This window comes from Hippocampus comes, unplaced genomic scaffold (genome assembly GCF_001891065.2).
Source record: "Hippocampus comes isolate QL1 unplaced genomic scaffold, H_comes_QL1_v1.1 scaffold420, whole genome shotgun sequence".
Taxonomy (NCBI): Eukaryota; Metazoa; Chordata; class Actinopteri; order Syngnathiformes; family Syngnathidae; genus Hippocampus; species Hippocampus comes.
The window spans coordinates 156,407-167,871 of NW_017806163.1; the positions used below are offsets into that span (position 1 = coordinate 156,407).

General features: G+C 40.7%; 1 protein-coding gene and 2 long non-coding RNA genes across 3 annotated transcripts; 1 reads left to right on the top strand and 2 right to left on the bottom strand.

Moving 5' to 3' along the window:
• Positions 1 to 2,040: 2,040 nt before the first annotated feature.
• Positions 2,041 to 4,543, bottom strand: LOC109531432 (uncharacterized). Its single transcript, XR_002171180.1, has 2 exons — positions 4,390 to 4,543; positions 2,041 to 2,987 (listed from the first exon to the last, which is right to left on the bottom strand). It is a non-coding gene; the product is annotated as an uncharacterized LOC109531432 (long non-coding RNA).
• A 2,052-nt stretch (positions 4,544 to 6,595) lies between these two features.
• On the top strand, positions 6,596 to 10,876 carry rdh20 (retinol dehydrogenase 20). The gene is made up of 5 exons (XM_019895715.1): positions 6,596 to 8,038; positions 9,059 to 9,157; positions 9,275 to 9,420; positions 10,444 to 10,575; positions 10,653 to 10,876. The coding sequence occupies exons 1-5, from the start codon at positions 7,484 to 7,486 to the stop codon at positions 10,771 to 10,773; spliced, it is 1,053 nt and encodes a 350-aa protein (XP_019751274.1). The 5' UTR covers positions 6,596 to 7,483; the 3' UTR covers positions 10,774 to 10,876.
• LOC109531430 (uncharacterized) lies at positions 10,626 to 10,951 on the bottom strand. Its single transcript, XR_002171179.1, has 2 exons — positions 10,867 to 10,951; positions 10,626 to 10,718 (listed from the first exon to the last, which is right to left on the bottom strand). It is a non-coding gene; the product is annotated as an uncharacterized LOC109531430 (long non-coding RNA).
• Positions 10,952 to 11,465: the final 514 nt, after the last annotated feature.

Consider the following 11,465-nt stretch of genomic DNA (forward strand, 5'->3'; position numbering starts at 1 on the left):
TATATATATATTCACATACAATTATTAGGCCAGTTCATTAAAATGAACAACAAAGTGAAGAAAATAAGGCGGTGTTATTAATTGGTTCATGTCTGTGTCTGTAATGTTTCGTGTTTTTCCTACTTTGTCAAATCCTTTATAACAATTATTGTGAGAAATTATTCACACGATCAGTGTCTTTACATAGATGACTATCCAAAATAATTCATAGAACGCAAAAGATCATTTAAGCAATTTTGTCTTTCCAGACACACGCGTCAAACGGACCCCTTGAGCTAAATCATTCCAATATGCGAGATATTTACGACATTGGTTAGACATGTATTGATCAAGTGTGTGAATCATTTTAGACTTGGAATTTTTGTCAATCAATCAATCAACAATTAATAGCTAAAAATATGTCAGTCTTTTGCCACTTTCTTGCAACTTTTCGATTGATCCCATTCAAAACAAAAACAACAAAAATAACATACGTACGTCTCACTGGTCAAAAAACAAACAAACTAAAAAATAATCTTAAAAAACTAAAATAAAATTACCATATCTTGCATAGGGAATATCTGAAATAATGTACAGTGATTTGAAATAAGACTTCTACCCACTTATTTAAGTGTAGTTATTTTATGAAGACCGGCCTTTCTTTTTGCCTTATGAATTATTCCAACAACTTTTGATGAAGTGGTAATTGTACAAAAGTGAGGAAAAAATATAGGACAAGAAACATTTCCAATTGACTTCCAGTGGCGCTGTCCTCTCAACATTCAGCTCAACGGTGCTGAATGGACCTTTAATTGCATTTTGCTTGAGAAACACAATTGGGAAAACGGAAGGCCAGTGTATGCCGAACATTTCATCGCCGTCGTCGAACTCTGCCAAATAAATCCCCTTGACGTACATATGTCACACATTATGAGGTCACTAATAACCCGCTGATTGCCAGTTCGGAGCGACGTCATCATCAATATCAAACAATAAAACAGGGAAGGAAAATAAATATATATTCCTTAATTTAAGGTCAGTAAACAGCTGTCATCACGCATTAACTGTCCAGTCATTTGGGCTTTCAAATTTAAAAAAAAAAGGCTGTGGGGGAGCATTTTGGCTGAAATATTTCAACTATGATGACAATCAATATTTCATGACTTGACAGGAAACACCACAGTCGAGGTTTGAAACACAACACACAATATTGACGGGCAATGTTTGCTGACACGATTTTAGGAGGGTAACCAAACAAAACGTTGAGCACTATTTACTGTCTGTATTTTTTGATAACAGGAGTGCAACAGACTGCATACATGAGGCAGATTTGTGTTCGAGAAACCCTGTATTTGGGTTTGGGCAGATTTTTGTTCCAAATGATGCATTCGCTGGAGCACATTTCAAGGACCCCTTAAAAGATGTAGTCTATTTGTTTTAATTTATTCATTGTAGTTATTCTATTTGTTTATTTGTTTGTTTGTTTGAATTTTATTTATTAGGTTTTCAACAGTGCATTTTGGGACACAATCTTAAAGTTTTTATCCTGGTCATTCGTGACAACAGTATTGATGGGTGGAAAAAAAAATAGATACCTAGACTGTGATACTGTGATATGATTTTTTAATTTTTTTTTTTTTTTTTTTTTAAATTCTGACACTTTTAGAGATATTTTTCTGTATTCGGCCATACTATAACAGCTTACCTGGGTGGTCCTCGCCGAACGACGGAAGCATTAGGAAAGTCATAATGTATTTTGTATGCGAAACACTTTTTAGGCCATACAAATAAAATGGATAAAGGAAAAAGAGAAAGTATGCTGGTAACTGAGCACACCATTTGTAGCCTCAAAATGTCGCCCCTTGGGTGAACTCCAAATCAGATAACACAACCAAGTGACTTTTTTTTTTTTTTTGGACATTTTACAGCAAAAATGAAGAGCACAGATTCTCCCGGTATCTCGAAAATGTACTTTTTTTTTTTTTTTTTTTTAAGATTCTGACTTAGCTGCAAGACTTAAAGGGATGCAGGTGTTTGCTGTATTGCCATTGCATTCTACAGCCCCTCTATCGCTGTATCACAGGGTTGGGGTCCATTCAGGGCATGTTTATAGAGGGGAAGACAATAAAAGAAAAGCAGTATAGGAGTATGAGGCCAATGACCAACTAGAACAAATTACAAAAAAAAAAAAAAAAATCTCTCTATATTTTTTTATATTTGAAGCTCTCAGTGGAATTGACCCCAACCTTGCCTAAGCCATCGGTCTTTGTAAAGTACACCAGGGAAATAGACAAAAAGATTATAGGGAAAGCTCTTCTACAATGTTGTTTATGGGGTCCCCAGCTTGGTCCGTTTTGTACAAAACGCACAAACAAACAAAAACATTTCTACCTGTTGACTTTCTATGCTGTCGTTTCTGTATAAATGTTCTATCGTTTGGTGCATGTTGTAACTTTTTGGCGTTGCGGCTGCTTGTGACTCACATGGAGCCATCCATGTCATTGTCTTGTAAGGAAAAAAACAAAAACAAAAAACAGTGTCTCTATGTCCTGAGATGTTTCTATTCCTTAAGAAAAGTGACGTTTCCCCCCCTTGGATGACTCCAAATGAAATAAAGCAAATCACTTTACATTTTGATTAAGAATGGATGACTTTAATTATTCTTTTGTTTGTTATAAAAAGTGTCCTAAAAGTCACACCAGCTTTCAAATGCTGATGACCTCACATCAGTCCGAATGATGGTAAGGAAATATAAAAAAAAGAAAGTGCATAGTGATTTTTGGAACAATTTATATATAGAATGCCAATCAATAACACAATAACGCAAACCAAATAAAAAATTTATACTTGCGGATTCATGTGGATCGACCGAGGAGGAGGAGGAGGAGCAGGAGAAGGTCATACGAACAGGCAGCTGAGGTAAGGTGGACTAAGAACAGGCCTTCATCCTCCCCACACTGCCTTCCATTGGGGGTTTCCCACAGCCTGCCACCAGAGAAGCTTTCCTCCTGCATGGGGACAGAGGCGTGAGGCGCTTCATCTTGGCATCCAGTGTACTAACCAATGTGGCCATCTAGTGGTAGACATGCCTTGTTGAGAGCCACGAGCAGTTTCATGTCAAAGCTTGATTTGTCTCAGAGAAAGAACTTCACGAACGGAAATCGTCTGAATTCTTGGCTAGAAGTTAATACCTAATATAGCAGAAAATACCAGGAGTCAAATACTGAATGATAATACAAAAATTTATCAAATGCTGCTCCCTCGAGAGAGACTGTTGCCTGTGTGGGAATTTTTACGTTCGCCGATGATTTTACCCTCAGATTATATTCTCAAAAGTATTCACATTTAATTACCGTGCCAATACATTTTTTTTCTCATAACATTGCAGCGATGGCTCATCCAGGAGGTTGCAAAAGAATTCCAGCCTCCAGTTAATTCCAGTTCAGGTCAGCGTTCAATGACTCTACCAGAAGAAAGACACGGGCCAAAAACAGCATCCATGGGAGATTTCCCAGGCAAAAACCACTGCTGTCCAAAAAGACCACAAAAGGCTCGTCTCCCATTTGCCAAAAGACATCTTGATGATCTTCACGACTTTTGGTAAAAATATTCTGTGGACTAATGAGTCAAAAACTTACATTTTTGGAAGATGTGCGGCCAATTACATCAGGGGTAAAAATGGCACAGCATTTGATAAAAAGAACATTATGCCACCAGTGAAGAATGGCAGTGGCAGTGTGATGGTCTGTGGGTGCTTTGCTAACTCAGGACCAGGACAACTAGCTGTGATTGATGGGACAATGAATTCTTCTGTCTGTCAGAAATTCCTGAAGGAGAACGTCCGACAATCAGTTTGCGCCCTCTAAAGCAAGCGCTCTTGTATCATGCAGCAGGATAACGATCCGAATCACACCAGCAAGTCCACCTCTGAATGGCTAAAAGAAAAACTAAAAAAAAAAAAAATTATGGTTTTGGAGTGGCCAAGTTAAAGTCCGGATTTGAATCCAATGATCTTAAACGGGCAGTTCATGCTCGAAAACCCTCCAATATGAAAGAGTTGAAGAGTTTCTGCGAAGAAGAGTGGGCCAAAATTGCTCGACAGCGATGTGAATGACTTACCACCAATTATCGGAAGCGCTTGATTTCAGTTATTGCTGCCAAAGGTGGCACAACCCATTCGTAGGTTCAGGGGGCGTCGGATTTCTTTTTTTTTGCGTCTAAATAAATTCAATTGACTTTTGAAAACTGTATTTTGCATTTCCTCGGGTGTTCTCTATGTGATATTAAAATTGGTTTGATGAACCGAAACCTTTGTGTGTCATAAATACACAAAGAACACAGAAATCCGAAAGTGGGCAAATATTTTTTCACGGCACTGAAATACTCATTTGGACCACTTTACTGACTTACCCGTTGTCCTCACTGCTCCTCCCCTCCATCTCCAGCACAGTGCTCGTGTCTGGCGACGAGAGCAGGCGGCCGCCGGTCGAAGCACGCCCGGTGACCCTCCCTTGGGTGCCGCATCCAGCGACTGCGCCGGCCTGATATCCCTTGGTCATGGAACTTTGTTCAAACTGCACGCAATCTTCTTCTTCTCCTTTCGGCACGTCCCTATTCCCGGTCGAAGCACACCCGGTGACCCTCCCTCGGGTGCCGCATCCAGCGTCTGCGCCGGCCTGACATCCCTTGGTCATGGAACTTTGTTCAAACTGCACACAATACCTCAAACAATTCACACACAAAAGCGTTCTGAGCCAGGCTTCTGCGGGAAGATTTTAAAGGTTGGAAAAGGTCATCGATTTGCATGCACCGTCTGGATGTGTTACCCAATCGTGTTGTTGCCATCGGGGATGTGTCGCTTCTTCCTGGTGTTGCCATAGCCACCGGTGGTAATAAGAGCTGGGACTGTCTACAGGGAATCCATGATGATAAGATTAATTATGAACATATCCTGCAATACCGGGCCTCACAATGGACATTGAAATAACCACGTCATTACGGGACAATCTTCTCTAGCAATAATGACAAAAGAAGAAAAGGTCAATTTGATATTGCACCGGACTACATGAACTATGGCCATTGGCGTAGTAGCCTATGTTGTTTTTCATGCCGAAATGTTTTTCTTATCTTTGCCTTTCTCCCGTGTAGGAATTGGGTGAGCTTTATTTGCTAATATAACAGAAGCCAAATGGTGGAGTTCACATTATTATTCAACAAATCGTTGACTGATCAAAAGTGTTGAAAGCGATTTGCTTTCTTTGATGATGCAGGATTAATCACTCAAGAAGCATGCCCTTTTTCTTTTGTATTTTGTTTGTTTCTTGAAAAAGCTATTTTTTTTTCTTGAGACGTGAGGATTCTGTCCGGTGTATGCATTATACAAAAAGCATACAGCCTGCTTAGCACAGAAATTAGAAGACATGGCAGAAAGATATAAAACAATGATATTCAATTAAAAAAAAAAAAAAATGTAAGTTAAGGCAACAAGCTGCCATCGGAGTGCCCAGTGGTTCACGGGGTCACAGTCTCCATGGCAACAGCATATCTTAAAGCCTCTGTGCGTTTGCTTGAAACTGATGGGAATTGTCGGTGGCCTCTCGACGGATCTGCTCGCCATGTGTGAGCCTGAAGTGTGCGAAAAGGGCAGATTAATGAAACGCCTGTAGTTTGAATTTGTACATAGAAAAATACCAACAGTGTGGACAGTGAAGGCCAAACTGAAATGAGTATGAAGGGCACATAAGAGACGAGAAGAAATCTCTCAGGACTATTCATATGCTATGCTTGCACTCCTATTATGTTTTTGTAAAAGAGAGTGCGGTCATTAAAACATTTTCCATTTATACTTTGTAGTTCAAATTAAAAATAATACGTCAGCTAGTTATTCAATACATTCAAATTCTGGCATTTCATATTCCAATTTGAATAAGTGAGGCTTGATTGTTGAATGTAACAGGCTAGATGTTGGATCAACATGATTATAAACGCATGTTGATAGTTTTCAATGACAAAAATATTCAAAATATATACATTAGTTATTATACAGGATGTCACCCCAAAAAGTTACTCACTCTGACTGCCCATCTGTGTATATTTTTTGCTTGGACCATTTTATTTTATTCCATAAATTATCTTCAATCCAATGTCATTTTCGGAAATTTAACCTGTTGGCTAATCGAAGACAAAATCCTGAGAGTACATTTTCTGGGAGACAGCCTCCATTTATATCAAAAGGAAAAAAAAAAAAACCTACAGTACACCATTTGGTAAATAGTGTGACGATCTTTATGACGACTAAATAAATACTCATTGGTACGAATGCATATGTGCATGGCTCACATGCCAAACGCTGCAGATAAAACAAGGGCGCCAGTGTTGGGAGAAAAAAGAAAAATCCTTCTTGAGATGTAATACCACAAAGGTTTACGCTTGAATAACATAATCTGCTTATGCTCTCAAACTGCCAATAAAACGTGGCAGTTTCACACACCAAACTCGAATGTTATAATTCATTGCAAAAACCCCCCAAAACAAAACGATATAATATGAGGTTGGAGTTAAACTTAACATTCTCATGTGGAGCATTTTTGGTTTTAGCGCTCAATCGGTGGCTCGTGATATTTTGGATGATGTGAAGGAACCAAATACAAATCATTAATCTGGACTGCTATGCTCCCATAAAAAGAAAAAAAGAGTTAGTGTCCCATCTTTGCAATTTATCATTGACTATATTGAACGTTTAACCCGCTCAGGGACAGCGGTTACAATGGTGGACAGCTTACCATGTTAACAGGTTACAGGGTGCATGAAAGGGTTAAATGCGAACAGACTATGACAAACTGTGATCGCAAAACACCTGAATAAAACCATTTCAAACTGACGTTACAACTCGACCCTTAAAATGCACGGCGTATACACGCTTGCGCTCTTTAATAGCCACTCAGCACAGCAAAAACAAACAAGCGGGAAAAACTCTCCGTTATCTACCCTGGCAAAAGTTACCTCCCTCCCGACATACAAAGAGCTTAGTCCTCCAGTAAGGATGTATCACTTCAAAATATGGGTTACAACGCGGCATTTTTTTTTTCTCGTTAGGTGTCACAAAAACAAAATATGAAAAGTTGAATTTGAGAATAGCAAGCCACAAGTAGGAGAGGATTCAGTGTGTCACATTAAATTTGGAATAAATTCCCCCTGCCCTGGCCCCGAGTTGCAGAAATTCTGTAATTATCTGCTGCTTCGTTGTGTTCTGTCTAAAGGCGGATTTTCTGTTCTGACTGGTATGTGGGCTACTGAATAAACTGTCTGGTTATTGTTAAGTACTGTTTGTGTCGCACGTGCACATGTTTAAAGCTGTGACCTCTCCTTACAAAGACCTACATTGAATGCCCTTCTGAGTGATTTTCCTCGGCGCTGGTGCAAATGCATACATTTTAGAGCAGCGGCATTGAGGAGCTCAAAGTATTTCTTCTAATCCGGGAGGAGGGTGTTTAAAGCCAGCGGGATGGAGGCCGAGGGCCACAGACGGCTTCAAACAGCAGCTTGGCCGTCTGCAGGTTCTCACGCAGCCGTTTGTGAACGTCAGCGAGGGTCAAGCCGAGTAACCATGATATTCCTCATGGACCTGCAGATGATGCTGCTGGATATGATTTACTTCATCCTACGCAACACCGTGAGGGCCGTGCTGCGGCCGCGCATCAAGCCCATCGATGGCGAGCTGGTGCTGATCACCGGCTCGGGAGGAGGCCTGGGTCGTCTCTTCGCCCAGGAGTTTACTAAGCGAGGCGCCGAGGTGGTGCTGTGGGACGTGGACGGCGCGGCCAACGAGCGCACGGCCAAGCTGGTGCGCGACTTGGGGGGCAAGGCGCACGCCTACACGTTGGATGTCACCAAAAGAGAGGAAGTGTATCGCTACGCCGATGTGGTGAGGAAAGATCTGGGCCGCGATGTCACCATGCTGGTGAACAACGCCGGTGTGGTGGCTGGCCAACGAGTGCTGGATTGTCCAGATGAGCTCATCGAGAAGACCATTGGGGTCAACTGTCTCGCACTCTTCTGGGTGAGGCAATCTTTTGCTTTAGTCAAGAATAAAACTTTACGTCGTATTTGCTATATGGAAAACAAATCTTGACATTAAGTCCAAAAAAATCAACGTCACCTTCAATGAAAACACCGACAATGGTGCCTTGAAATACAAGTGATCCCAAATTTCGACTTTTACCAGATACGAACCATCACTCCGATGATTTTTATTTTTTGTGGCTTGTTTTTCCAAATACGGTGAGTCAATAGAGACGACATTAACAGACCCAGACCCACAAGAGAGTAGCTGCACATTTATTGCATGTACTGTATTTAGGTCCTGCAATATTTAATATATATTGCCGGTATACATATATTTGTTTTACTATTCATACAGCTTCTTGTTCTCCCATGATGAAAGTAACTCTTTCTTTTAAAAGCTTTGGGACTCCACCTATAGTTCACAAATGTAATTTACTTTTAAGCCTTGGTGGTTTATCGAAATAAATAGTCATAAATGTGTGTTCAACAGTACCGATATCATTGATGCTGTGTCCAGGCTGGTCCACCGACACTAAATTAGGAAGGAAGGCCTACGGAAAACTATTGCTCTTGTACTTGACAGAGAGTTAGCCATCAAATGAAATAATTTTTTCTTGCTTCCATGCACGTATGACCCAATCATGAAAATATCAGGCAAGCAACTGATGGTATTTAATTATTTTTTGGGGGGCGGGGGTTAACACAGAAAAAGAACTTGAATTGCAAAATGCATTTTCACCCTCAGCTACTGGCACACAGCAGGGTTATTGTTGCTAAAAATAAAGCACACTAACACGATCCCCCTTTTCACAGCATTGCTGACAATCCTCTTAATGCGAAGCCGCTCATGCAACAAAAGCGTCCTTCACGTTGAGCGACATTCAGTTCAATCACACTGGAACATTAATACATACCTTTCTATCACCCTGTGCCTTTGAATGCCTACGTCACTCCACGTGCGTTTGTGTGTGTGTGTGTGTGTGTGTGTGTGTGTGTGTGTGTGTGTGTTTGCCAGACAGTGAAGGCCTTCCTGCCTCAGATGAAGGCCCAAGATCACGGCCACATCGTGACTATCGCCAGCGTGCTGGGCCTCTTCAGCACAGGCTGTGTCGAGGTGAATCAAGGCTGGAGAATGACCCGCAACACAGTTTCAAGATGTATCACAAATGAACAACCTGAGTTGTTTTAACCCCATTTGTCCCAAACGGATGTGTTTACTCATCTGAGACAGGACTACTGCGCCAGTAAGTTTGCCGCTGTGGGTTTCCATGAGTCTCTTGCTCACGAGCTGCTGGCTGAGGAAGTGGAGGGCGTGAAGACCACTCTGGTGTGCCCTTACATCGTGGACACGGGCATGTTTGAGGGCTGCAAGATAAGGTGTGTCAATGTTAATTCCATATCACTTCAAGTGGTGCCTTGAGATCCGACTGACTCGACTTATAGTAGGGCTGAAGGATTTTGAAAACTGATCCAATTGCGATTTTTCCCCCCTCATATTGCGATTGAATATAAATGAACAAATTGATCTATATTACAATAAAACAATGTTGAATTCGTTACACATAAATGTTTTGAGCTTGTAGGTTAGGCTTACATGAAAGTAAAGGCAAATGGAGCATGAATCAATATGAAAGAGTTACCTACTTCAATGAGCGACGTTAACTTAACACTGACTTGCAGTCGTTTAAGCATTCACAATGAAAATTTCACAAAAATTCACAACAACAATAATGCAAATAAATCACTTCAACTATTCATGAAACGATACGGAAACACGTGGACTGCACTTAAAGCACTTCAGCACTGTACTTATCAACATACTACTAATACTAATAAATAAATGAATAAAATAAACATAAATAAATATACATAAAAATAAAGCCAACCAACCAACCAAAATAAAGTTTTTTTTTATTTGCCAAATTGAAGCCCTTGTGATTTGAAAAGTGCATGCAACTACATTGCAATGTTGATTTTAATTTGATGAATTGTTCAGCCCTGCGACCAGGTCTGGACTGGCATAAAAAATAATAATGTAGACTATGCCGTTTTGATTTCCTATATCAAAAACAGAAAAAAAAAAAAACAACATTGCTTTTGAAGCAGATTGATTTCCATTCATTCCAACGGGGAAGATGATTTGAGATAAGAGGGTTTGAGTTTTGACAGTGTGACTGTCGGAATTAAACTTGCATCGCAAGGCACCAAGTGTATTTGATTCCTATAATGTATTTACCTACATACAGGCTATAGAGGTACAGTATACCCAAATTATTTTTAAATGCATTGATGAAAAATAAATTGGGGAAGGGGAAAAAAAAAATTGTTAAAAAAATCTGCAATGTTCTGTATTCCTATTCTGTCTGATTTCACCCTATAAAATTCTGTTTCGACCAACAGAGAGGAAATGGAGCTCGTCCTGCCCCCTCTCGAGCCTCAGTACTGCGTGGAGCAGGCCATGAACGCCATCCTCATAGACCAACCCCTAGTGTGCATTCCACGTCTCACCTACCTGCCTGTCCTGTGCAGAGCGTCAGTACCGCGTCTCGTCCCACTCACAGCAACCGAAACCTGCTGATACATTTTTTTTTTTTTGGTCTGTCTTTCAGGTTACTGCCATGGGAATCCAACGTGGTTTCGTATCGTTTCATGGGCTCCGACAAGTGCATGTATCCCTTCATTGAGGCCAAGAAGAAACAAATGTTAAACGGTGTCCACCCGTTTGCATAAGTTTTCAATCTTTGAATGTTAATAACAGAATACATTTCAGACAAAAAGGTCAGCTGCAACAGGATAACTGGGCTAGTGCCAGGATTCACTCACATACTGAAGGTCACGACAGTAGAACAAACGCAGAAGGCGAGATGACGACTCAGTCAAGTAGTTATCAGCTCTGCAGTTATCTCGAATCAAACAAAAACATTCATGAAATGATGCAATTCTGTAAATGCTGCGTTGTATGTGTTCATGCAATTAAAGAAGTGAGCTACACTGTCAAACTTTGTGTTTTCCGAGTCAATTTTCACCACTGACAATCTGGCACAACTGATCTCTCATGGCACACTCATGGAGTCAATGCCAAATGAGTTGTGCCACCCCAATCCCACGGTGTATTTGTAGGCACCAAGTGTGATATTAAAAGGAGGGAAAAAAGGATCTAAACTGAAAAGAAAAATGGTGTTGATCATTTTCATGGGCCACAGAAACAGATTGTGACGTGAAACGGATCTGTAGATTATCTTGTATCATACACAAGGTTGTTATCAGATAAGCTTTTTTTTTTTCTTAAGTAATCATCTTGACTCCTCAGCAGCCCGATGAACCAATGGTTAGCACGTCAACCTGACAGTGCAGAGGTACCGGGTTCGCTTCCGGCTCCTGCCTTCCAGTGTGGAGTTTGCATGTTCTCCCCGTGCCTGTGT

Bases quoted from the DNA above. Each gene is read 5' to 3' on its own strand.
- rdh20 (XM_019895715.1), top strand. From the start codon at position 7,484: ATGGAGGCCGAGGGCCACAGACGGCTTCAAACAGCAGCTTGGCCGTCT. The intron at 9,421-10,443 runs GTGTGTCAATGT...TTCGACCAACAG, and splicing joins TTTGAGGGCTGCAAGATAAG to AGAGGAAATGGAGCTCGTCC. The intron at 10,576-10,652 runs GTCAGTACCGCG...TCTGTCTTTCAG, and splicing joins CTGCCTGTCCTGTGCAGAGC to GTTACTGCCATGGGAATCCA.